The sequence below is a fragment of the Oryzias latipes genome, chromosome 18, assembly GCF_002234675.1.
Source record: "Oryzias latipes chromosome 18, ASM223467v1".
In the NCBI taxonomy this organism is placed as follows: domain Eukaryota; kingdom Metazoa; phylum Chordata; class Actinopteri; order Beloniformes; family Adrianichthyidae; genus Oryzias; species Oryzias latipes.
In genome coordinates, this window is record NC_019876.2 from 24,902,900 (window position 1) to 24,929,749 (window position 26,850).

The window sequence follows — 26,850 nt, forward strand, 5'->3', positions numbered from 1 at the left end:
TTAGTCCAGTCCTTCTCGGGCGCGATGCGATGCCAGAGGCGCGCAGTAGTAGCGGTGCTTAGAGAGAGAAATCTGCGCCAGCGCTATCAGTTACTATTATCTATTATTTCACAGAGTTTGTACCAGCTGGAAACCTGTGAATTGACGTGCCTAAAACTACGCGCTCCCGTCTCTGAGAAAGAGCGCGCAGATGCGGGGATGGGATGTGTGAGGGAGAAAGCAGAGGGTGGGGCTGAGGTGTTGTGGGGACAGGCAGCAGGTGAATCGCGCAGGGATTGTAAAAACGTAAAACCCACTGCCCGTCACTGCAGCGTGTGAGTGTGTGTTTGGCTCCCCGTCTGCATGTGAGCAGTCTTTGTCACATCTACAGAACATTCAGACCTACGATGACGTTTAAAGTCTCAACGCCTGCATGAAGCAGAAACTCACCACGTATCAACCAGACTAGACCATCAGCAAAACTACCACGAGAAATACTCATCATTTATTAGCAACAGAATAACAATGTTATTAAAAAAGAATCCACAGACTTATTGTACTTTAAAAATGTTGAAATTAAATCAAATGCACACATTCATTTGTATATTTAGTTTTAAACAAATTGTCGCGGACTGAGTTGGGTGGCTGTTGGGCCACGTTAAAAGTCTGGAGTTCATTGAACGCGTCAAGCAGAGATCTGATTGGCCCTCAGTTCTGTCGCTCAGCCTGTTGTTAGGTAGTTTGGACCAATGGGGTTCAGCTATGGGCCGAATAAGGGAAATGGGAGGGCTGCAGCGGGAGCAGGGGAATATAAAGTTGGGAGAAGCGCTCTCGTGTCGGCGGGAGAGATTCAGGAGTTGCTGAATTAATTGAAGGGCGTTTGTTGCGGTCTGCAGTAATCGGAATAAAGAACTTTAAAAGAGGTTAAGTCTCCGTGCCTCAGTGTGGGGAAGGGACACTACATTATTGTGTGGCTCTTTCGAAATTACATTTCAAAATATGTGGCATTTATGGCTCTCTTGGCCAAAAAGGTTCCCGACCCCTGGCCTAGAGTGACCGATCTGCATGGGCTCATCCGGAGGTTTGGAGGGAAAGGAGAGCTGATCAAAGGAAAGGTGATCATGCTCTGTTCGATCGGTGACGTGTAAGCGGACTTTAGAGGACGAGGAGGTGGATGATTTCGCTGCCTTTGACGTTTTCGTATCCTAATGTCCGATCTAAGAGCTGCAGAGACTAACTCCTCAAAGGAGCGTGATTCAGGTTGAGAACAGAGGTGGTCTTTTATTTGTTCGTTCAGGGATTTGTAAAAAAATACCTTTAAGATCGGGCCAGCCAGCTTCCACCGCTAAAATGCGGAAGTCGATGACATGATCGCTTACGGGTCGGCTCCGCTGTTTGAATGCGAGTAGCCGCCGGGTCGCTTCTTACTGCTTACGAGGTTGGTCAAATATAAGGCGAAATTCACTGAGGAAACATTCATAAGACAGGTGAGTGATAGGATTGGCAGAGAGGAAGGCTTGAGCCCACTGGAGAGCTTTGTTTCGCAGAGAATTAATAATGAGTGTGATCTTACTGTGTTCGGTTTGATAGTATCTGGGGGCTTGTTGACATATCAACTGGCACTGCAGCAAAAATCATCCGCAGGCTTCAACATCCCCGAAGAAGGGTTCCAGTCGGAGTCGGATATTTATGGGGGTGGACGGTGATCCGGAAGCGGGAGGAGGTGAATTGACGGAAGCATGAGCTGTGGCGGGCGAAACATGGGAGAATTGACTGGTTATTTCATGTAAAGTCTGAGTCATACCATCCAGGCGATGGAAAAGGTCCTGCTGGGCCGCAGCCACTTGCGACAGGGCGTCCGCTTGACGTCCGAGCATAATGCCTTGTTGGGAAACGGCTAGTCTGAGTCCTTCCGGGTCAGCTGGGTCGGGATTATGGCCAGTCCGTTCTGTCATGGCTACAGAACACTTTCGGACCCTGATGCTGGAACTCAGAAGAAACACAGCGGAAGACGAGCGTGGCAGGTAAGAGATTTAATGGGAGATTCAGGAGACAGAGTTTGAGCAGGACATGAGGTATGTCCCTGGCGTGAGGCAGATGCTGGTGGCGTCACTGGTGGGTTCCTCCACAGGAAAGTGCAGCCGTCTGAAGGGGAGGTCCAAAGAACAGAGGCAACGGCAGAGGCTCGAGGTGTGACCGCAGGAGAAGACAGAGTGGGGGATCCGGGCTGAGGCTGATTCTGGCGACCACTCGTGGTAATGGATTCCATCAGGGGTAACGGACTGGCGAAGACTGATGATCCTGGAGCTCCTTAAGAAGGCGGATGAGGTGATGAGGTAAGTGGTCGCAGCTGGGGAGAATCAGCAGCCAAGCGGAGAGGAGAGGGGGAGGAGTCTGACAGGCACCATATCAGTGGGATTATATAAGTTTGCTTCCTTCCACTCCCTTTCAAGCAATATATATTAATATGTCTAATTAACCTAAGTTTGATTAGTTACTGTATGAATGTATAACTGATGATTATATTGCTTTTGTGTATTATTTCTACTTAATTGCTTGAAATAAACCATTTCAAATCAAATAAAAAAAAATCATGAACCCTCTGGGCAATTAGTTATCAGTCTTTTATGGAGGTACCATCATTTTTGTCCAGCCCTATTTCATTTTTTTTTAATAATACTGTTAATCAACAACTGAAAAGTAATGGCTGATTTTGATTATTGAATTTTCAATAAATTTTAATTTATTGTTACTTTTGAACGTTTCAAGTAATTTCAGTGAGGATTATGGACTTTCTTTTTTTAACTGAGGGGTACCAACAAATTTGTCCACCACTGTATATCTTTACTGCATTTGTTGCTTCAGACATCGGTGATCAAACACTTCTCAAAGTCCTTCATGGTGTTCATAACCAGAATCTTGGACCGGTCCGGTGAACCGAGTGGTTTGGCGTAAATCCTGCAGGCTTTAACCCAAGTGTTCTCAATCTGCTTACGCATCCTGAGAAGCCTGGCATGTTTGGCGATTCTATTCCTTCTGGTCAGATGATCGTTCAGATAAGCAGCGGATCCTTTCGCGGATTCACAAACCTGATGAGGAACGCTGGTTTATCCATCTCCTTTCTCCTGGGGAGCGGGTGGCAGGTCTCTATGGTATTTAGAACTAGGGAAATCCCTTTAGACGTAAAAATTATTGCATTTGGTGTTCCAGAGATTCTCCATCGCCCCCCATTTCAGAAGAACTGCTAGGAATGCTAGAGCTATTAGCATTAGCATTGCTAGCCCCAGCTGCATTTAGCTTTGCCCAAGGTTTGATCTGTAATCCAGTGAGAATGACATTGTTCATTGCTTGCTGTTGCATCTCATCCATTCTTTTTTCTAGAATCTCGAACCGATTATCTCATTGGTCGTTTGGAGCTCGGAGTCTTCGGAACTCTTCAACTTTCTCCAGTGTAGTAGCTAGCTTAGCATGGATTTCAGCGAGTGCAGCTTTAATGTCATCGTCGTTACTTGTTATTTGTTTTTATGTCACATTGCTGTTTTTCAGAATGATTTATTTTATGATGAGCTTTTTCAGCAGAATGAAAGTCTGTCTATCAATCAAAATAAACAAGGCGGAGACACTTTTGTGATTGGCGACATCAAAGTCACTTCAATGAACGTGACAGCGCAATGCACACCCCTCAACACTAGGTTGGAGTATGCTCCTCAAACAGTGAATTGTGGGAAACGGCATCCTGACAGTTCTTGTAGTTAAAATGGTCAAATAAAATAATTTAAAATACCTATTGATAAAAAAGATGTCATATTTGTAGATATCATAATTATAGAAAATTTAATAACACAGATCATAGTAAGGGAAAGAGTCACATTAAATCTCAACTGAATGTTAAGGACAACTCCAACTTCCTCATCTTGTTCAGTCTCGCTGCAGCTCAGTGTTCGCCTTCATCTCACCACCTTTTCTTGTCTGTAGCTGCGGTCTCACCAACGATTCAGGCGAGGCGCTGGTTCATCTCAAACATGCCTATCGCTGCTTTTATTTAGTCATGAATAATTGATGATGATAAATAAAAAGTGAAAATGTCATCTGTTACTTTGTCATCAGAGCGGGTCCCACCTGACTGAATTTACCAAGTTCCTGGACTTCCAGCTGCATCACTGCTCCTGAACACACTATTCTGTCTGATTGCAGGTTGGTGAGATGCAGTTTGTCAGAGAACAGCTGTGAAGCTCTGGGCTCAGCTTTGGAGAAAAACCCATCTAATCTGAAAGTACTGGACCTGAGCGGGAACAAGAACCTGCAGGATTCAGGAGTTCTTCAACTGTGTGGTTTTCTGGAGAGTCCAGACTGCAGACTGCAGACTCTGAGGTCAGTAAAGAAGCTGAACTCCATGAAGGATGAGAAGAACGTATCAGTTGAAGAACTTTCTGATGTTTCACTGGAAGATTTTGTGTCTACAGCCGGGTTCAAGATAAAGATACTTAAGTGATCCCAGTTTGGGAAATTGGGTAAACAAAAATTAAAACAAACTGATGATTGTTTTTTTTTTTTTTTCATCAATTGAATTGATTGGGCTGAGCTGATGATTGATATAAACTGATCTGTTTCAATCAGGATCTTGTAAATCCAACCTATTTTCTTAACGTGAAGGAGGGTCTAAGGGCAGGGATGCTCAGTTTACCTTAATCCGTTTAGTTAGAGTTTAGTATCATCCTATTGAATTCTATGCATTTATGATCCTTTTTGATTGTATGTTTACCTTACAATTAACGGTACAAAGCCCATTGAGACGACTGTTGTTGTGAATTTGGGCTATATAAATAAAATTGAAATTCAATTGAATTATTTTAGAACACTGATCAATTTCATGTCAGAAAAAATGTTTACAAATCCGCCTGTAGAAAGTTCAGGTTGGCGTCTAAATAAGTTTTAGCTTCCAGTTTTTAGAAATACCAAAGGATTCTACATTAAATCTATTTGAAGAAAATAGATCTTTAAATATTGAATCTAGAATAGACACTTCCTTTGAATGTCACTAGTACAACAAAAACACACAAAGTCTTCTTTGGTCAGTGCATTTTTCAGTCACTGAAAACAAGAAATTAATTTCTATTGGTAAATTAATTTACCAATAGAAATTAAAAACTGTCACCCCTTATTTTTGTAACTGTTTAGAAAGGTTTTCTAAATGTTAAAATATGCTGAAACATGAAAAGTTCAACTCAAGCCCAAATACAACAAAATAAATTTTGAATAGAGTTCAACACTTCATACAACACAAAGTTATTGAGCATGACTTGGACCAGGGTTAGTCACCATAAGGGGTAACAAACTGGCGATGAACTGTGGTGAGGAGTCTCCTTTTAAGCAGCAGCAGCAGATGAAGAGAGTGGAGTCAGCTGGTGGCAATCAGGCAGAGAAGCAGGCAGAGCTGGAGGGGGGAAGAGTTTGACAGGCACCATGACAGTGCCCCCCCCCCCCAACGACCGCCTCCAGGCGGTGCAGGACGTCGATCAGGGTGGGCACGATAGAACGCCGAGATGAGGGCAGGGACCAAGATCAGGGAACGGGAGACCCAAGAACGTTCCTTTGGACCGTAGCCCTCCCAGTCCACTAGGAACTGGTGCCCACGACCCCGGTGGCGGACGTCCAGAATCTGGCTAACGGTGTAAGCAGGGGCACCATCAATGATCCGGGCGAGAGGAGGGGAAGTGGACGGCGGGCATAGCTCGCTGTCGACCACAGGCTTGATCTGGGAGACGTGAAACGATGGATGGATCTTGAGTGCCGTAGGTAGCCGGAGACGGACGCAGTTGGGACTAATGACTTTGTCAGTGGCGTAGCGACCTATAAATCGTGGGGCAAGCTTGCGAGAAGTAGCATAAATGGGAATGTTGCGTGATGACAACCAGACCTTCTGTCCTGGGAGGTACGCGGGACCCGCCACCCGGTGACGATTGGCTGCACGGCAGTTTATGTCCCTGTTGCGGAGCAACGCATCCCTGGTCTGACGCCAGATCTCCTGGCAACGTTGAAGGTGGTCCTGAACAGAAGGAACAGCGAGGTCCAACTCATGAGAGGGAAACAGAAGGGGTGCATAATCCAGAGCGGCCTCAAAAGGGGTTAGACCCGTGGCAGAAGAGGGGTGCGTGTTATGGGCGTATTCCGCCCAAACCAGGTAAATGGACCAGTCTGAGGAGTTGCGGTCGGCCAGACAGCGTAGCGAGGCCTCCAGCTCCTGATTGGCACGTTCTGCCTGGCCGTTAGACTGGGGGTGATAACCTGAGGTCAGGCTCACAGTGGTCCCCAGGGCACTTCCCCAAGGCCTTCCAAACCTGGGAGACGAACTGGGGTCCCTGATCAGAGACGATGTCAACGGGGAGCCCATGGTGGCGGAAAACCTGCTGCACCAGAATTTCTGTAGTCTCAGTGGCGGTGGGTAACTGAGGTAGGGGAATGAAGTGGACAAACTTAGAAAAGCGGTCAATGACAGTAAGGATGACGGTGTTACCCTGAGATGGGGGGAGTCCAGTGACAAAATCCAGAGCTACGTGAGACCACGGGCGGCTGGGGGTAGATAACGGCTGGAGGAGGTCTGATGGAGGTAAATTGGAGGAACTGGAGCGAGCGCAGGTGGTACAGGTGGCAACATACTCCTTAACATCCTTGGACATGGAGGGCCAGTAAAACCTCCGCCGAAGAAGGTTGAGAGTCCTGGCTACCCCGCCGTGGCAGGCAATGCGAGAGGCATAGGCCCATGTGATGGCGTCAGACCTGAGGGATTGAGGGACATAGAGAGTACCATCAGGGGGGTCCGGGTGGTCGGGTTCCTCACCTTGGGCTTGCAGCACTTTGTTTTCAATGTCCCAGGTGATGCTGCCAATGATGCAGGAGGAAGGAATGATGGGAGCTGAGGTGTGGTCCTGGTCATCGGAGCTGTATTTCCGTGAAAGACCGTCTAGCTTGATATTCCGGCTTCCGGGTCTGTAAGTTATCAAGAAGTTGAAGCGATCAAAGAATAAGCACCAGCGGGCTTGACGGGAATTGAGTCTTTTGGCGGATCGAAGATAAGATATTTTTGTGGTCGGTCAACACTATAAAAGGATGGACCGCACCCTCCAGCCAGTGACGCCATTCTTCGAGAGCAAGTTTTATAGCAAGCAGTTCACGATTCCCCACATCAGCGGGAGAAAGTTTCTTTGAGAAAAAGGCGCAGGGCTTTAGCTTGCCAGAGTGTTCTTCACGCTGGGAGAGAACAGCTCCTACTCCTGAGTCAGATGCGTCCACTTCGACCACGAATTGCCTGAAGGTGTCTGGTTGGATCAATATGGGAGCGGAGACAAAGAGGTTTTTAAGTGTGTCAAAGGCTTTCTGAGCAGCGGGAGTCCACTGGTAGGACCGGGTAGTGGAGGTGAGCTGAGTCAGGGGGGGCAGCGATAGCACTGTAGTTTCTTATAAAGCGCCTATAGAAATTGGCAAACCCCTAAAATTGCTGTAGCTTCCTACGAGTGGTAGGTGGTTCCCAACAGGAAACAGCCTCTATTTTAGCCGGGTCGGGACGGATGCTGCCGGCTTCAAAGATGTAGCCTAGGAAAGGTATTACGTTGGAGTGGAACTGACATTTCTCTGCCTTAACAAAAAGCTGATTCTGGGATAACCGTTGTAGTACTTGACGAACATGGGCTTGATGTTGATCGGGGTGTTTAGAGTAAATGAGAATGTCGTCCAGAAAAACAAAGACGAAACAGTTAATGAAATCCCGTAAAACGTCATTAACTAAGCGTTGGAAAATGGCAGGAGCGTTGGTTAAACCAAATGGCATGATGAGGTATTCATAATGACCGAGAGGGGTGTTGAATGTGGTTTTCCACTCGTCACCCTCTTTGATCCGAATGAGATGGTAAGCGTTACGTAGGTCTAGCTTGGAAAAAATGCGTGCTTCCTGGATAGTCAAAAACGGAAGAGATTAGTGGAAGAGAGTATTTGTCTTTTACAGTGATTTGATTGAGCTCACGATAATCAATGCAGGGTCTGAGGGTTTTATCTTTCTTCTCGACGAAGAAGAACCCAGCGCCGACAGGAGAAGATCAGGGACGAACGTGCCCCGAGGACAGCACCTCCTGAATATACTTCTCCATCGCTACTTTCTCGGGACCCGAGGGGTTAAACAGTCTTCCCTTAGGAAGTGTCACACCCTCTAGTAAAGTGATACAGCAGTCGTAGGGTGGGAAGGGTGGGAAGGTAAGGAACCAGCTTTGGTCTTACTGAAAACGGAGCGGAGATTGTGATGGCAGCTAGGAACGTTAGACAGGTCAATTTCTTCAGTACTTTCGACAGAAGTGGAGCTAACAGGTGGAATAGCAGATTGGAGACAGTTGGCGAGACAGAATTTGCTCTAACCAATAATGCACTGGCGGACCCAATCAAATTGCGGGTTGTGATGGCGTAGCCAGGAAAATCCCAAAATGCTAGGATTCTGGGGGGTTTGCGTGACGAAAAACTGAGCATATTCACGATGATTACCAGAGGAAACCAACAGAACTGGCTTAGTGTGGTGAGTAATAACAGAAAGCTATTGACCCCCTAAACCAGCGGCCTTAACAGGAGAAGGAAGGGCCTCAGTAGGCAGGGATAAACGGATAACGATACTGTGGTCAATAAGGTTCTGTTTGGCTCCGGAGTCAATCAAGGCTTGGAGGTTCAGAGTCTCTGGAGCATGACTCAGCTTGACAGGAATCAGGAGGAAATGCTTTGAAGATGTTATTTCATCACCTGCCCTCGGCCTGTCCTCTGGCGGGGGGTTTCGGAGTAGGTGACACTGGTGTACCTGGTGACTTGGTTTCCCACAATAGAAACATGTGCCTTCGACCTGCCGTCTCTGCCGTTCTTCTGCCTGATCTACATGGGCTCTTCGGGTTGACTGCGGGGAGATTCAGACTGGGTTATAGGGGAAAAGTGTGGTGTTGTACCTGGCGATGGAACAACCAGAGTTTTGCGTGGTGTTGGAAGTCTTTCGTGCTGCCGCTCGCGTAAGCGGGTATCGGAGCGGAGAGCAGCCTTGACGAGCTCCTCAAAGGAGTTGGTTTCAGGCTGAAAACACAGGTGATCTTTTATGTTTCACTGAGGGATTGATAGAAGACCCCTCTTAAAGCAGGATCCGTCCAGCATGCTTCCACCGCCAGGATCCTAAAATCAATCACATGATCACTCACTGATCGATTACATTGTTTCAGGGCGAGAAGCTTACGGGCGGCCTCCTTTTGCTTCCTGGGCTGGTCAAACACCAGTTTGAGTTCTTCTATAAAATGTTCGTAGGTCAGGTGAGTGACGGGATTGACAGCCAAAAAAGCCTGGGCCCACTGCAGGGCTTTATTACGAAGTGAATTTATAATTAAAGTAATTTTACTGAGATCGGAATTGTAGTACCTTGGGGCTTGCTGGAACAGCAAATGACATAGTAGCAGAAAACCTCCACAGGCCTTGACGTCGCCGAAATATGGCTCAGGTTGTAGGCGGAAGTTCTCAGGTGACGGAGCGGAGGCGGAAGTGGCGGCAATGCCGGAAGCAGGAAGAGTCGATGCGGGAGTAGCATTTTGGCCAGCTAAATCCATGAGAGTAGTGTTGATACCTTTGATACGGGAAATAAGGTCTTCTTGGACTGTGGTGACACGGGAGATGGTGCTGTACAGGTATCTATGTCTGAAAATGGAACACGGGGGGATGGGGGGTTTAGAGGAGGGGGTAGTCAACCAATCATAGTGCAGCACTCAGAGGATTTGGTAAAGTTAGCAAAAAAAGTCTGTTTTTTCTGTCTTTTAATGAGAAATGATCTCATTGTGCTGTAAATGCAGACATTAATTTGTTGTTAGCAGATTGGCTTTGAATATTAATCATCAACAGAATAAATGTGGAACATCTGCCAAGTGGAGTCACATCTCTTCTTCCTCCTCCCTGTGTCCTGACTGACAACCCGTCTTGTTTCCTGTTAAGCTCCTACCCCGAATCAGTGAGTCTCCATCCTCACAGTCCTCCCCAACAAGGAGTTAGGGAGTAAGGCAGGAATTTGGGCACATCTTGTGTCTCTTTATTTATTTTTTGACATCTGACATTTTTTTTTTGAACTCTTTATTTTTGTTTTATCATCACAACACAAAACAAACATAACAACTCCCTGAAACAGTTTTGACCTTAAGTCCACATTCAGTATAGTGTAAAGCAGGTAAAACAAAAATTACAATAAAAAAAAAAAACACTGATGCAAGATGGGACAAGCAGTTCAGTTAAACATATATTCATACAACCACAATCAAAGGTACAAGGAACAGTCACAACCCCAAATATATTTTAACTGCGTGCCATCGACGTTCAAAGATATCTGATTTTAGTTGTAGCAATGCTGTCATTTTTTCCATCAAATAAACGTGTTTGATTCTTTGTTTCCATTCAGTTACAGAAGGTGATGTTACATTTTTCCAATTACCTGTTATGGTTTTATTTGCGACCAGTAATAAAATGCGCATTATATATTTTTGATCAGTGATCTGTGAGCAGCAGTATGGTTTCATGCCCCGTAAGAGCACCACTGATGCCATTTTTGCTTTGAGAATGTTGATGGAAAAGTACAGAGAAGGTCAGAAGGAGCTGCATTGTGTGTTCGTAGATTTAGAGAAGGCGTATGACAGGGTGCCGAGGGAGGAGCTGTGGTACTGTATGAGGTCGTCTGGAGTGGCAGAGAAGTATGTCAGAGTAGTTCAGGACATGTATGAGAGAAGTATGACGGTGGTGAGATGTGCTGTAGGTCAGACAGAGGAGTTCAAGGTGGAGGTGGGACTACACCAAGGATCAGCTTTGAGTCCTTTTTTGTTTGCTATGCTGATGGACAGGCTGACAGACGAGGTAAGACAGGAATCTCCCTGGACAATGATGTTTGCGGATGACATTGTAATTTGCAGTGAGAGTAGAGAGCAGGTGGAGGAACAGCTAGAGAGGTGGAGGTTTGCTCTGGAAAGAAGAGGCATGAAGGTCAGTCATAGTAAGACAGAATACATGTGTCTGAACGAGAGGGATCAAGGTAGAAGCGTTAGGTTACAGGGGGCTGAGGTGAAGAAGGTGCAGGAGTTTAAGTACTTGGGGTCAACAGTTCAGTGTGATGGGGAGTGTGGAAAAGAGGTGAAGAGGCGAGTGCAGGCAGGTTGGAGCGGGTGGAGGAAAGTGTCAGGAGTGTTGTGTGACAGAAGAGTGCCAGCAAGACTCAAAGGAAAGGTGTACAAGACAGTGGTGAGACCAGCTCTGCTCTATGGGTTAGAGACGGTAGCAGTGAGACAGAGACAAGAGGCTGAGATGGAGGTAGCGGAGATGAAGATGTTGAGGTTCTCCTTAGGAGTGACCAGGTTAGACAGGATAAGGAACGAGTACATCAGAGGGACGGCTCATGTTGCCTGTGTTAGCGACAAAGTCAGAGAAGCCAGGCTGAGATGGTTTGGACATGTTCAGAGGAGGGATAGTGGATATATTGGTAGAAGGATGTTGGAGATGGAGCTGCCTGGCAGGAGGGCAAGAGGACGGCCAAAGAGGAGATACATGGATGTCTTAACAGAGGACATGAAGTTGGCCAATGTTAGGGTAGAAGATGTTCATGATAGAGTGAGGTGGAAAAGGATGATTCGCTGTGGCGACCCCTGATGGGAAAAGCCGAAAGAGAAAGATATATTTTTGATCAGCATCAAAGTCTTTTGGAAATACACCAAGTAGATACAACAGAGTACTTAAAGGAACGTCATGATTTACAATAGTTTCAATCTCCCTCTTAATATCTTTCCAAAATTCACAGATAGCTGGGCAATCAAAGAAAATATGTGTATGATCACCAATTTTTCCACATTGCCTCCAACATAAGGCTGTGGATGAGCCCTTGGCAAAATTAGAAATCAACAGGGGTGTGTGAAAAAAACGCATTTTGATTTTCCAGTCAAACTCTTTCCATAGTTGGCTATTAATTCCTATATGGCTGTCCTCACACAGTTTATCCCATTGTTCATCCTCTATTATGCAGTTAGATTCCAATTCCCATTTTTCTTTGATATTATATGTATGCTGTCCGGTGGCAGTTGAGAGTCTCTTATACAAATTGGAAACATGTTTATGCGTCGGAAAGTTTTTTTCTGCGATTGTAGTAAAATATTGTTCTATGCAGTTTGGGGTTCTATTGATTCTGTCTCGCTCTTTGTGCTTCATGATGTAATGCCTGATTTGTAGATATTTATAAAAATCATTCGGCAGAAGACCAAATTGTCTTTGAAGCTGTGAAAAGGACTTAAGTTCTGTTCCATCGAACAACTGCTTAAGAGTTATAAGGCCTTTAGTGGCCCATGTCTTAAAGGTGGGATCCCACATTGAAGGCGGAAAGTCTATATTACCGACAATAGGCATTGCTCTGGAAATTGACCCTGTGTCAAGTAGCATTTTTTTTTACTACCGTCCATATCTTTAAAGTATGCTTGATCCAATTGTTTCCAATTTTGATTTTGTTGACAGATTTTAAATCAGTAAATGGAAGAGTAGACAGCCGCACCCCTTTCGTTTCACCTTGTTCCACTTTAAACCATTTTACTTCCTCATCCTCTCTAATCCAGGCCACGATTGCCGTCAACTGAGCTGCCCAATAGTAAAATTTTAGGTTTGGTAGAGCCAAACCTCCCTTATTTTTTGGCAAAAATAATGTTTTTAATCTAATTCTGGGTCTTTTTCGCTGCCATATAAATTGAGTAATCATTTTGTTTAACACGTTGAAAGTTGACACCGGAATGTTTACCGGAAGAGATTGAAACAAAAACAAAAGACGAGGAAGCACATTCATCCTCACTGCTTCTACTCTACCCAGTAGGGATAGAGGTAAAATTTCCCAGCGGATCAGGTCATTCTTTATTTGTTTTAGCAGGTTTTTATAATTAGCGTTGTAGAGTTGTGTGGGTTGGGGTGTTAAAATAACTCCCAAATATCTGAAACCCTGTTTTGACCAATGGAAAGTTACCTCCTCGTCAAGTTGGGTGGGCCACAATCCAGATGTCATCATTGCTTCCGATTTATTTTGGTTAATCTTATATCCTGAAATATTACCATAATTATTTAAACATTGCATAAGTCTTGGAATTGTTGTTTGAGGATTTTTCAAAAACAGTAATATATCATCCGCAAAAATGGATATTTTATGATTCATCCCTCCCCCGTCTTCAATTCCCTCAATCCGGTCATCCTGGCGAATTAACTGTGCCAAAGGCTCAATACTTAGAGCAAACAAAATGGGTGACAGTGAGTCACCCTGTCGGACTCCTCTCTCTATGTTAAAAAAATCAGAGCAATGCCCGTTCACTCTGACTTTTGACCTAGGATTTTTGTACAGTAATCTGAACCAATTTACCAACTTCTCACCAAAACCCATTTCCATTAGTGTGTGTTCCAGGTATTTCCAATCCACCTGATCGAAAGCTTTCTCTGCATCTAAGCTGAGAAGCATGGATGATTGGGAGCTTTTGGCCATTAGTGATTGTAAATTTAGAGCTCTCCTTACATTGTTAGTTCCTTGATGCCCCAAAATAAATCCCGTCTGGTCTGGGTTTATAAGTTTCTTAATGTACTTTTGGATCCGGGTGGCTAGGATGGATGTTAATATTTTATAATCCACACACAAGAGGCTAATCGGGCGATAACTCGAACACTGTAGTGGATCTTTTCCCTCCTTATGTAAAACCGTGATAATTGCTTCAGACCATGACTCTGGAGGGTTTGCAGAATCTAAAACATAGTTAAAGAGTTTACATAATATGGGAGTCAGCTCATTAACATAAACTTTATAGAATTCTCCCGCGAACCCATCTGTTCCAGGTGACTTGTTCTGTTTTAATTTACCTATTGTTGCTCTAACTTCTTCTTCTCCAATAGGTTCTATCATTCTGGAGGCCTCTTCTCGTGTTAATTTGGTCATTGATACTTTGTCAAAAAACTCCTTGATTTTCTCTTGTTTTCCTTCTAAGACTTGATTTTTATATAATTGTTTATAGTATTTTGCAAATGTCTCTGATATAGTTCTAGGGTTAGTTACAATGTTGGTATTAGATTGTTTAATCTTTGGGACTATGCGGCTTGCCTGTGTTTTTTTTAACTGAAATGATAATAATCGACTGGCTTTATTTCCAAATTCGTAGTATTTTTGATTCATAAATCTAAGGCTACCTTCTGCCTTATATGTTAATATCTCGTCAAGTTTCGTTTTATTTTCTTTAAGTTTGTCAAGAGTAACTTGTTTTCTCTGTTGCTTGTGTTCAAACTCCAATTTTTTTATTTCATTTTCGATTTGTACTTGTTTCTGAAGCCTCTCTCTCTTTAATTTGGATGCTATGGAGATTAATCTCCCCCGTACCGTAGCTTTTGCTGCATCCCATAGAACTGAGGGAGAGACCATTCCATTATCATTAAAGTGAAAGTATTCTGCTATAGCTGACCGTACTTCCTCTCTAACTGAAATGTCTGCCAACAATGAAACATTTATTCTCCAGTATCTGAAACATGGTTCCTGCCCCAAATCCAGTGTCATCACTACTGGGCTGTGATCTGAAATTGTAATAGGTTCTATCTCACAGCTTTTAACTTCATGGATGTCCGTTTTGGTTATGAAAAAGTGATTTAGTCGTGAATAACTTCCATGTACTTGTGACTTAAAACTGAAATCTTTATGATTTGGGTGGAGATGGCGCCAACTGTCAACCAACCCGAGTTCTTTTATCAGATTTAACACACTTTTAGACATTCTATTTGGCGGCTCGGAAGACATGGGTAATTTATCTAGTTTGTTATTGAGAACACAATTTAGATCTCCACCTATAATCACAATGCCTTCCCCCTTATCAGCTACCAGATGTGCAAGTTTTTTGAAGAAAAATGGGCAGTCTTCATTAGGAGCATAAACATTTAGAATGCTCAGTTTAAGTCCTTCAATAGTTCCCACCACCATAATATACCGTCCCTCTTTGTCTTGAAATATTTTTTCACAGTTAAAATACACAGATCTGTTAAACAAGATGGCCACCCCTCGTTTTCTATGGTTTCTACAAAAACTGTAGTAAACTTGGTCCACCCATTCTCTTTTTAGCTTCAGGTTTTACTGTTTCTGAAAGATGCGTTTCTTGGAGTAACGCTACAGCGCAGTGCAACTTCTTAAATTGCCCCAGAATTTTTTTCCTCTTAATAGGGTTGTTAATACCTTTTACATTATAAGTAACTAAGTTCCACACTCCCATTTTTTTAACTGGTGTTTTATGTATTGCTGTCTCTTCTTGGCATCCATATGTCTTGTACTTAAATAAAACAAAATTTTCCTTTTTTCTTTTTTGTGGAATGTATTTAGGTTAACAATGTAAGTCAGGGTGAACAACAAAAACAATAACAAAAAGAAAACATTGAACAAAAACCAGAACTTCCATTTTTTTTCGGTCAGACATTGAACCCGAACTGTATTAGCGTCTGACCCCCGATAACACTGGGACAGGGAGCGGTGACCAAAACTCCCTGTGACATAAAGCCACCCTCATAATGCCGTCTTCATGCACAGGACAGCACAACACTAGCTAGCTACGAAAGTTCGGCGTTATATGCTGAGAGTGGGAGACCGAGAGAGATTCAAAGAAAAGTGTAACTAACATTTTAGTCTCATTAATATGTGTTACCTTGAAAAGTATCAAATACAAATAAATAAACTAAACTATATGCTTTATCGATGTGGCACACAGACTGCCATCACATTTAGATTTTGGCCCTTTGTGCGAAAAAGTTTGGTCACCCCTGCTTTTGGATTGTAAATATTTAGTCATGAATAATCGATGATGATAAATGGCATTTCAATTCCTCATCTGTTTGAACTTCACTTTAAAGTTATTTCTATTCTAATGCATTTTCATCCATGATCATGTTTTTGGGTCCAAATCCCAAAGATATGAGCAAACAGTGAAAATGTCATCTGTTACTTTGTCATCAGAGCGGGTCCCACCTGACTGAATTTACCAAGTTCCTGGACCTGCTCCTGCTCCTGAACACACTATTCTGTCTGATTGCAGGTTGAAGGACTGCAGTTTGTCAGAGATCAGCTGTGAAGCTCTGGGCTCAGCTTTGGAGAAAAACCCGTCTAATCTGACAAAACTTTTCCTGTGCCACAACAACAACCTGCGGGATTCAGGAGTTCTTCAACTGTGTGGTTTTCTGGAGAGTCCAGACTGCAGACTGCAGACTCTGAGGTCGGTAAAGAAGCTGAACTCCCTGAAGGATGAGAAGAACGTATCAGTTGAAGAACTTTCTGATGTTTCACTGGAAGATTTTGTGTCTACAGCTTTAAGATAAACTGATGATTGGCACAGATTTTCTTATCCCTTGTGCTATCTTAGATGACCCCAACCTTCCATTGCCGTGTTCTCCCTACCATGACAAAGGTGGGTAAAGGTGGAAAGATTTCATGTAATCCATGGACACCAGTGAAGATCACAAATCATTGAAGAAAATAGGTTCAGAGCACTGTCTAGTGGGTCTACATGACCCAACTCCCAACGTTAAAGTGCCTAGGATAGCACAAGGGTTAATCAATTGAATTGATTGTGTTGAGCTGATGATTGATATGAACTGATCTGTTTCAATCAGTCATCAATTACATGTCTGAAAAAATGTCACTTAAAAAAATGACAATTTAATTTTGTAACTTTGTATTTAGTATAGTTTTCTGAGATCTAAAAAAATGCTGAAACCTAAAAAGTTCAACTCTGGCCCAAAGACAACAAAAGGGCATTTAGAGTAGAGTTCAATACTTTATGAACACACTAGCCGCTGTTACATGTGCAAAATGTTTTGATCGGATCAAATATAGGATTAGAATTCAACTGTGTACATGGGCCCAGAAAAACCTTTTCCGAAAATAACAAACATTTACACACACTTTCCGTTGGAGTAAATCATTTGGACATGCGCTGAACTGTCTAAAATACCGTAAGAAGAAATGAGTTCCACTGTAAACAAGTAAACGAGATGATGATGATGATGATGGAAAAAGCCGTCACGTGATGCTGTAATATCGCGAGAGCCGACGAGAGGAGTGTGGTGAGTTTACTTGGCGGCGCGTAAGTTGTGAACAAACATTTTTGATTTATTTCATTACACCGCCATATTTAAATAATCGGGAAAGTTAAAAAATAAAAATCTGAAAAAGTTTGTAAGGCATTTGCCAGCATGGATGACCTGGAGGACCTGGAGAATCTGGAGAATTACATCGACGAGTGTTTCAATACCTGCGTCATGAGGAAATCCAACACCGCCACTCCGTCCACCAAACGAGGCCGCCCCGAAGACTCCCCGGGGGCTGCCTCCTCCCCAGGCAGCAACATGAGTGATATCCTGGATTCAATTGATAAAAAGCTCTCCAGCCTTGATTGCCGTTTAAATCTGCCGGAGATCCTCCATAAGGAATTCCAAGGTCTGCGAGAGTCTCTGGAGTTCAGCCAACAGCAGGTGCAGGAGCTGGCAGTGGAGAACCAGGCCCTCAGAGAGACTGTGAAGATCCTGGGCAACGACACCGCCCGTCTTTCTGAGGAAAACCGATCCATCAAAGAAACCCTCCTGGATCTTCAGGCGAGGAGCATGAGGGACAATCTAGTGATCGCAGGGATTCCAGAAGAGGCAGGAGAAGACCCGGAGAACATTGTTAAGTCCTTCATAGAGGTCCACCTGAAGCTCCCCAAGGAAGAAGTCCAGAAGATCTCCTTCCACAGGGTTCACCGGCTCGGAGGAAAAAGGCCGGACAATCAGCGTCCCCGTCCTATTGTTGCTAAATTTGAACATTATAAACAAAAGGACCTGGTAAAAAGCTGAGGACGAGAGCTGAAAGGCACACATTACAGCGTGAATGATCAGTTTCCAGGCGACATCCTCCGCCGGCGGAAAATCCTCTTCCCGCTGAGGAGGAAGCACCTGTCTGCTGGATCCCGTGCGGTGGTTGCCGTTGATAAATTTTTGTGAACGGCAAGCTGTTCCGGGACCCAGTGGTAACACCCTGGCTGTGCTGAAGGCTTTCAGAGGCGCACTGACATCTGCGCTGCCCAGAAGAAACGGTCGGTATTTATTTATGCACGGAACGGGCGCGCGCGCATACTAGCGCGCATAAGAGCATGCACACGCGATCCCGCACACACACGTTGATAAACTGCAAAAACCTCACTTAGGCTCACACAGGACGCACGCAACATGCAGCTCACAGCCAAGACACGTTCACCCACAACGCACAGCGCTTGTCAGTGTAGCAGGAACGCACAGCGTGCACGCGCACACGGACGGGCACACGCACTATTTAGCCTTGCACTCTCCCGGTTAGAACAGCTATGAACAGTCTTAACATCGTTAGCTGGAATGTGCGTGGACTTGGTTCTGGGCCAAAGAGATTGAAAGTGTTAAATCACCTGGATGATCTTAAAGCAGATATAGCTTTACTGCAGGAAACCCATTTATCTTTATCAGCTGGTCATCTCCTGTGCTGTTCCCAGTATCCAGTTATGTATTCTGCCAGTTTCAACTCCAAACAAAGAGGGGTTGCAGTTTTGATTAATAAAAATGTTACATTTACTCATAAGGATACAGTTACTGACCCAGACGGCAGATTTGTAATCATTAATATATCCATTCAGAATAAGGACTTTTGCATAGCCAGTATCTACGGCCCGAATGTTGACGACTCTTCCTTCTTTCACATATTCTTCACCTCACTCTCAGCTCACTCTGACTCCACAATCATTATAGGAGGAGACTTCAACCTTGTTTTGGACCCTGAACATGACAGACTCAGCACGGCAGCAAACCAGCGTACATGGCGCTCTGCATGTATCCTACAGCAGTACATGAATGATCTGGGTCTCTGCGACGCTTGGCGCTCATGTCATCCAAACGCTAAGGGGTTCACCTTTTTTTCTTCAGTTCACCATTCACACTCTCGTTTAGATTATTTATTAGTCAGTAACTCCCTTTTGAAAGAAATTAAAAGTTCCAACATTCATCCAATTATTATCAGTGACCATGCACCAGTTTCTGTTACTATTTCAAGGGAAGTACCCAGACCCTCGGGTTCAACCTGGAGGTTTAATACGTCTCTGTTAAAAGACCAGGAATTTATTGAATTCTTTAAAAAAGAGTGGGCAACCTTCTTAGAATTCAACAATACTTCTGAAATATCACCAAGTGTTCTTTGGGAAACAGCAAAAGCAGTCATGAGAGGGAAAATCATCTCTTATTCAACGCATAAAAAACGCAAAGAGAAAGCTGATTTATTAGAACTAGAAAATAAAATCAAAACCCTGGAGACTGCTTCTGCTGCTTCTGCACAGGAACACATACTGGGCGACCTGAAAAATTTAAAGCTGCAGTTAAATGACATCATCAATAAACAAACACAATTCCAGATACAAAGGCTTCGACTGGAAAGATATGAAAACTCAAATAAATCTGGCAAATTTCTAGCTAATCAGCTTAAGATTAATAAAGAAAAATCAACAATCACAGGGAATGTCACCCATGACCCGGTAAAAATTAATAATGCGTTTAAAGACTTTTATCAAAACGTATACACTCCACAGATCAATCCATCAGAACAAAGCATCAACTCATTTCTCAACAATATAAACCTGCCCAGGTTAAACGAAGATCAAATCACAAATTTAGACTCTCCGCTCTCGTTGTCTGAGCTTCATGAAGCTCTGTTACTTATGCCTAATGGTAAAGCACCAGGGCCTGACGGCTTTCCTGCAGAGTTTTATAAGGAATTCTGGGAACAACTGGCACCAACATTTTATAAAACGGTAAAATTTATCAATGAAAGCCAATCTCTACCACCTAACATGAACTCCGCCAACATTATCCTTCTTCTAAAACCAGACAAAGACCCCACGAGTCCTTCAAGCTATCGCCCCATTTCTTTAATTAATGCAGATGTAAAAATTATCTGCAAAGCACTAGCACAGAGAATAGAAAAAGTCACTCCTCACATAATTGACTTTGATCAAACTGGATTCATCAAAGGCAGAAACTCGGATGACAATGTCCGCAGACTCGTTAACATAATAGACTTTGCCACCATCAAAAACCAGGAAATGACTATACTATCACTGGATGCTGAAAAAGCCTTTGATAGAGTAAATTGGAAGTTCCTTATTGCTGCCCTCCATAAGTTTGGGTTTGGAGAATCATTCATCAATTGGATCAAAATATTATATCACAACCCCAATGCATCAGTTAGAACCAATAAACAGACTTCCAACAGGTTTTTTCTTGGAAGAGGAACCAGACAGGGTTGCCCACTCTCTCCATCTCTTTTTGCTATATTTATTGAGCCTCTAGCTGCAGAAATAAGACAGAATGAGAGCATTAAAGGAATTAAAACCAAACACAGCGATCATAAAATTAGTCTCTATGCAGATGACATATTACTGTTTTTAAGTAATTTACATTCTGTAAATGAAACGGCAACAATCATTAACTAATTCTCCTCTATATCAGACTATTCCATTAATTGGAATAAGTCTGTTTTATTACCACTGAACAATAATGCAGAGCAAAGACTCACAATACCAGTTAAATCAGGAAATATCAAATCTCTAGGTATCAATTTTTCCCTCAAACTATCAGAACTGGTGCAGCTAAACTACACCCCATTACTGAAAAACATACAGGACGATCTAACGCTGGACCAACCTGCCTCTGTCCCTTATGGGCAAGGTAGCCACAGTAAAAATGAAAATCTTACCCAAAGTTAATTATCTCTTCTCAATGATTCCCACACAACCGCCATTAAAATGGTTCAAAACATTAGACTCATCCATATCAAGCTTTTTATGGAACAATAAACCTGCAAGAATTAGTCTAAAAACTTTAAAATCTGCAAAAAGCTGTGGAGGATTAGAACTACCTAACTTCCACAAGTACTTTCTTGCAAATAGATTACAATACATCTTAAAATGGTTAAAAAATAATCCAGAAACCAACTCATGGTTAGACTTGGAACAGGCGTTATGTGGAAAGATCAACCTATCAGATCTTCCATTTATTAGCCAAACAGTTAAAAAACAGGATTTTTTCAAAAGTATTAATATAAATGCCACTTTAACAGCCTGGTGGGAATTTCTCAAAATATCAAAATCATCAATTCAACCGTGCAAAATGACAACCCATCTGGAACAACCCAGACATCCTCATAAACAAAAAAATTATCCACTTCCCAGCTTGGCAAGCAGGTGGCATAAAACAACTAGAGCACATAATTATTGATAGAAGATTCATAACTCCCCAGGAACTTCAAGACAAACATGGAATAAATAACTTCTTGGAATATCAGCAACTTAAATCAATTATTACTAAAAAGTTTAAATACAGAGACAACGATTTAAAGCTACCAGATGTAGTTATCACTCTGATCAATTTCTCAATGAATAAAACTCTCTCCAAAATATACAAACTTTTATGTAATTTAGATAATAATATTTCACTTCCGACAACAAAATGGGATGCAGATTTGAGCATCAGCACAGATGAAAGCTTTTGGTCAGAACTTTGTCTAAACACCTTTAAACTGACAAAAAGTCCATATCTGCAGCTAATCCATTTCAAAACTCTACACAGAATTTACTACACTGGACAGAGGATGTTCAAGATGGGTCTCAGCAACTCAGACATTTGTCAGCACTGTGACGGTAATCTACCCGACAATTACATGCATGCACTATGGTTATGCACGCCTGTCCAGGCTCTCTGGCAGCAGGTATGTGCCGATCTATCAGTCTGGCTTAAGGTTTCAATCACAGCTTCACCGTCACTTTGTGTGCTTGGTGACATGAGTGCCATCTATGTAGAAGGAGGATTAGGCTCTTTAATTTTCATAACTCTTTGCATTGCTATAAAAACTATTTTAATAAATTGGAAAAGCAAGAAAAATGTAAATATAAGTCAACACAGAAATCTGCTGCTTGATCATATCAGCTTGGAAAAAATGTCAGCCCAAAGTTCAAGTAACTTTGAAAGAATTCGGTCTCTCTGGTCTCCCATAGCTAACTCCATGACTTAGGGGGTGGGGGGGCCTGGTCGTCGCTGCTCCTTGCCCTTCTGCCGTGGGCCGGGGTGGGGGTCGGGGCCTCCGGTGCCTGGAGGGGGTAGGTGGGGGCTCCGGGCTCCGTTGGTTGGGGGGTCGGGTCCGCGCCTGGGTGGGGCGGGCTGGGGTGCTGTGTGGTCCTCTGGGCTTGGGTGTGTGGGGGGGGGGGTTCTGTCTTGGCTTGGGGGGGTGGTCCCTTTGCCTGTGCCGGGGGGGGGGTTGGCGGGGGGCCCTGCTCGGGGGGGGGGGCCAGCGGCGCTGGATGGGCTGCCCATCTACACCTGGGGCTGGGATCGGCCCTTCCCTGGCTCTGGGGCGGGACGGGACAACCCTCTTGGGGCCCCCGGTCCCTCTGGGTGTCATCCGCTTCGGCTGCGGGGTCTGGGGGTGGGGGGTGGGGTCTTGTCGGCCCTGTCCTGTGGGGGGGCATTCTGGGGGAGGGGGGAGGCACTATTGGTACGGGGCAGGGGGGGTTGACGGGTCGGGGTCTCCGCTGAGGCCATCGGCGGTTTCCCCGGCCGGTTGGCTGCCTCGGTCCCGTCGAGGCCTGACCAGAGCTCTTCTAGGGCCGGCGTTTGGGGGTGGGGGCCTGGGCTTGCTCCGGGGGGGGGGACGCTTTCTGGCTCCACTCTCTCTGTGTGGGGTGGGTGGTGCTGGGCGTGGTGTGTCTGCGCCTCCGGGGGTGGGGCCCCTGGGCTGGGTGGGGGACAGCTGTTTGACCACCGGGGGACAGTCTACCAGCTGTCCCCAACTTACCCCCTTCCTCATATAACCTCATATTAGGGTGAGGGGGTGGGGGGCTTAGCCTGCGATGGGCCTTGGGGGGGGGGGTTACTAGGCAGTGGCCCCCCTCCTATGGTTGCCGTATGGAGTGGGCCCCCCCTCTTTCGGTTTTATTTACACCTTAGACATGTAGGGCCCTTGTAGGGGGGGTGCTTGGACATCACTGCCAGCATGCAGCAGATGTCCTCCTAGCACCCTACCCACCAATTTCAACCGCACCTTAGACATTTAGGGCCCCTTGGTGGGGAGGGTGAGGGGACGTCACTGTGAGTAATCAAGAGATGTCCCCTTAGTGCCCTACCCGGCAATTTTAACTGCACCGCCCTTAGTACACACACTCCTCCCCCTTCAATATATACATCCCAACATAAACACACACACATGCACACACACACCCTCTCAAACACACATTCACGCACACACATTTTGCAAGGAAGGTGGGACCTAGGACCATCTGTCCCCCTACCTCTTCCCTGGTGGGGGGTACGGGCCCCTTTGCAACGGCGGCCGTGTCCCCGGGGTGCCGGCTTCCTGGGCCCGGCGGTGCTCTCTCCGCACGGTGGGAGGTTCACATTACATCTGAGCCGGGGGTGTTCGTGTCCCTGGGGGGTGGGTTCTGGTCCCTGCTCCTGAGCGCTGGGCCCCGCCAAATTTCCAACTGTGGCCGAGCCTGGTCGGGCCATATTTACAACACCCCTTGTGGGCCCTCTTTTTTCCCCGGGGTTCCCCCTCCTGGGCAGGGGCGGCGGGCCCCTGCCTTGCTCCTCCCTGGACCAACCGTGGGCCGGGCAAGTGGCTGCCTGGAGTGCGGAGCGGGTCTCCCTTAGGGGGTCCTGGCTCGTACCTGGGGTTGGGGCGGGGGGATGCCCGGAACTCCTGGGTGGTGGTGGGGTGCTCGTCTGGGGCTGTGGGCGTCCTTCTCCGGTGGGGCCCTGCGTTGGGCGCTCCCGGCGCGGCGGTTATTCCCTGCCGGTTCCCGTGTGGCGTTGGGGGGATTCCGGCTGCCACTGCTGCTGCGGTGGGGGGTCTTGGGGTGGGGATGGCTGGGCACTCTCCCTCCTTCTTTTCACGTTCCACCATCCATTTTAGAAGAACATAAACACTCACCTGAGCACAGGTGTTAGCTCACCTTTGCACTAACAGTTTGCATAATAGAATGACTGAAATATTTCACACTAGTTGGTTTTAAGGCATAAGTATGCGTGTGAACACTATCTGTTTTGTGTACATGTCGACAGGTGGACATTTTTGCAGCTAGCAGGTGTGTTTATAACATTTGAGTGTGTGTGTGGACAGGCCCCGCCCTTTTTGTACTACATTTGAACCTTACCATAATGATTAACAACCAGTAAACTTGTTGCTTTATGCTGCTTCATGGTCTTACCCCCCTTCCCCTCCTATTATCACCCTCCTACCCCCCCCCTCTCTCTAACGTCCCTCTCTCTTCTTCCCCTCTTTCCTTTTCCGTCCGGTCCAACACCAAAGATTTTCAAACATGATTGAAATTAATAAAGTTTGGCCTCAATTACAAAAGGGGTTTATTCAGTCATACCTTTGGTTTGTCTGAAGATTAATAACCCCTCTTGTTAAAGTAAAATATGTCCAACACAAGAGGCCCTCAGCTCTCATCTGTCTGCCTAGCTGTTGGACAGGACAAGTTTAAAAAAAAAAAAAAAGTATACGAGATGATCTTCTTAAAGTGCTTTTCTTAATGTTAAGATTATTATGACGTGCCTGTTTGCTCATCATTTTATTTTTAATCCGTGGGGTCAGTGCTTTTTTTGTAACGTAAAGGAGCCGGAAGAAGGGTTAAGAGAAGGCTAACGCGCTAACAACATTTAGCCTGGATGAACATGAATCGATGCGGGAAAAGCTGCAATCTGCAGTTTGGCTGCACATAAATATGTGGGAATAACATCAGCCTTTATTTTGTCGGGACACGACTGGAAATACAAATACAAGTGATTGTTTTAACGGTTTCTAAGGACTGAGCGGCATTTCTGCTTTAAAAAGCTCACACACCGCCCCAAAGCTGCTGTGTGAGCTGGCGGTCCGAGCTCTGCTCCAAGACAGAGTCCTATCGGTAGACGCACATAGCACACACGTAGCATAGCATACCCCCTCCCCTCAAACACAAAGCTATAAGCTATAAGCTGCTTTGCTCAGAGACACAGTTCGCTCGGTCCAGCGGCAGCCAACGTTAGGGGGCAAAGCCCTCCTCCCCAGCACCCTCTCCCTTGGGACAGGCGAGGAGGCCGCAGAGAGAGAGTGCAGAGGCATTCATGCATGGCATTGGGCATTTGCAGAGCAGCGGGTCGGTCCTGTTTGAGCTCCAAAGCTTTCTCTGGAGCGAAAAACCTTCTGTGCATGACGTTAAACCAGAGCAGTAGTGACACACGATTGGAATAAACTGTTTAAATGTACAAAGATCGGATTAACAATCGCATAACCCACCTATCTCCATCGGAAAGGAATTTTGATCCAAATGAGTCTGATCGGGGCAGAGTATTTAGAATGGCGTGTTTACATGATGCATTTTTCTTCCGATCAGGTGTTCACTCCAATTACTTTTGTCCGTGTAAACACAGCTACTGAAAAGGTCAAATGAAAAGCTGCAAAGAACTGATGGACATGAACCAAAAAGAAGGGTCATTGAAAGTTCACTGACTGAATATTAGACGTTTTATTCAACTAAAGACACAACTGTGTTGAATCCACCAGTGGAGGAAATCCAAGGAGATCTAAAGAAGTGTTTTCAGGATTCTACAACGATTAAATCCAAATACACATGAAAGAACAATTATCTATGTAGAGCATCAAAAATGGAAGTGAAAGAAGACTTTCATGTTCTGCACTAGATTTCTGCTTTACTGCTGAAATGCAGGAACAAATTTATGGCTGCCATGTTTATGGCTCTTTGCACTGAGCCAGTTCTTCAAACACACAAGCCTCCTGATCTGTTCAGAAGAGAGAGAAGCTCTATTTTTCTGAACCCCATGTCCAGAGAGGGAAAATCATCTCTCACAAGGCAATGATGGTGCTGCTTTCTCAAGGTACTTGTGTGCAAGGCGGCCTCTTGAAGTTTGATCACCACTTAAGGGGCCAGACCTCCAAGCTGATTGTGGGCTCTACCTTGCAGAAAAAACATGTAAATAGTTCTATATTGATAAAAATCAGATCCCCATATGGGCTTCCATATGGAACCAGCTGTTTGAATGACAATGTTTTACTCATTTAGCTTTTTAGTAAACACAAACTAAAGTTAAACATAGAAACACATCTTTTCCAAAGTCCTCTTCTTTTCAGTCTCCTTAGGCTCTTTCCTCTTCTAGTGTTCAAACAGAAACTCCAATTTTCAAAAATAGAAATCCACCAGGAAATGGAAGTCTAACTGAAAAAATGGAAGGATCTCATTAAAATGGTTGGAGTGATCGGTGGGTGCAGTCCAACAGCCAGTCCAAACGCTTCCTCCAGTGAATCAATGGTGGTTTTCATCTGAGCGATGTCATCAAAGCAGCCAGAGAGCGCCTGCTCCATCTGCCCCACAGCACTTTTCAGCATAGCCAAATTGTCATCGGAGTCGGCCTTGTCTTTCGCTAGCTGCGTTTTAACAGCATGCAGGTCGAGCTTGATGGTTGACAAAGAATCCCGAGTGTCTCCTGTAGCTCTTTCTTGAACATTTCTGCAATATCTTTTCTCAGCGATGTCAGTAGTTCGATCTTAATGATAACCATGTCAAAGTTTGCCCACGTAAGGGTGGGGTCGGGTGTGGTTCACTCGGAGTCGTGGTTGCGGCTTGAAGGCTGGGCCTTAGTTGCACTTGAACAACATTGCCAAAGTAACAACTGGGCAAACAAAAAAGTAACTTTATTTTACCAAAAGCACAATTGAATAACAATTATTGATCGAACTTGGCAGGAGCTTCCAAA

General features: G+C 44.8%; 1 protein-coding gene across 1 annotated transcript in view; it reads left to right on the forward strand.

Moving 5' to 3' along the window:
• Positions 1-26,850, forward strand: part of LOC101159635 (NACHT, LRR and PYD domains-containing protein 3-like) — a 35,210-nt gene that overhangs the window by 6,533 nt on the left and 1,827 nt on the right. The window contains exon 5 of the mRNA XM_023965950.1: positions 4,174-4,350. Coding sequence (XP_023821718.1) covers positions 4,174-4,350 — 177 coding nt within the window. The remainder of the gene's footprint in view (positions 1-4,173; positions 4,351-26,850) is intronic.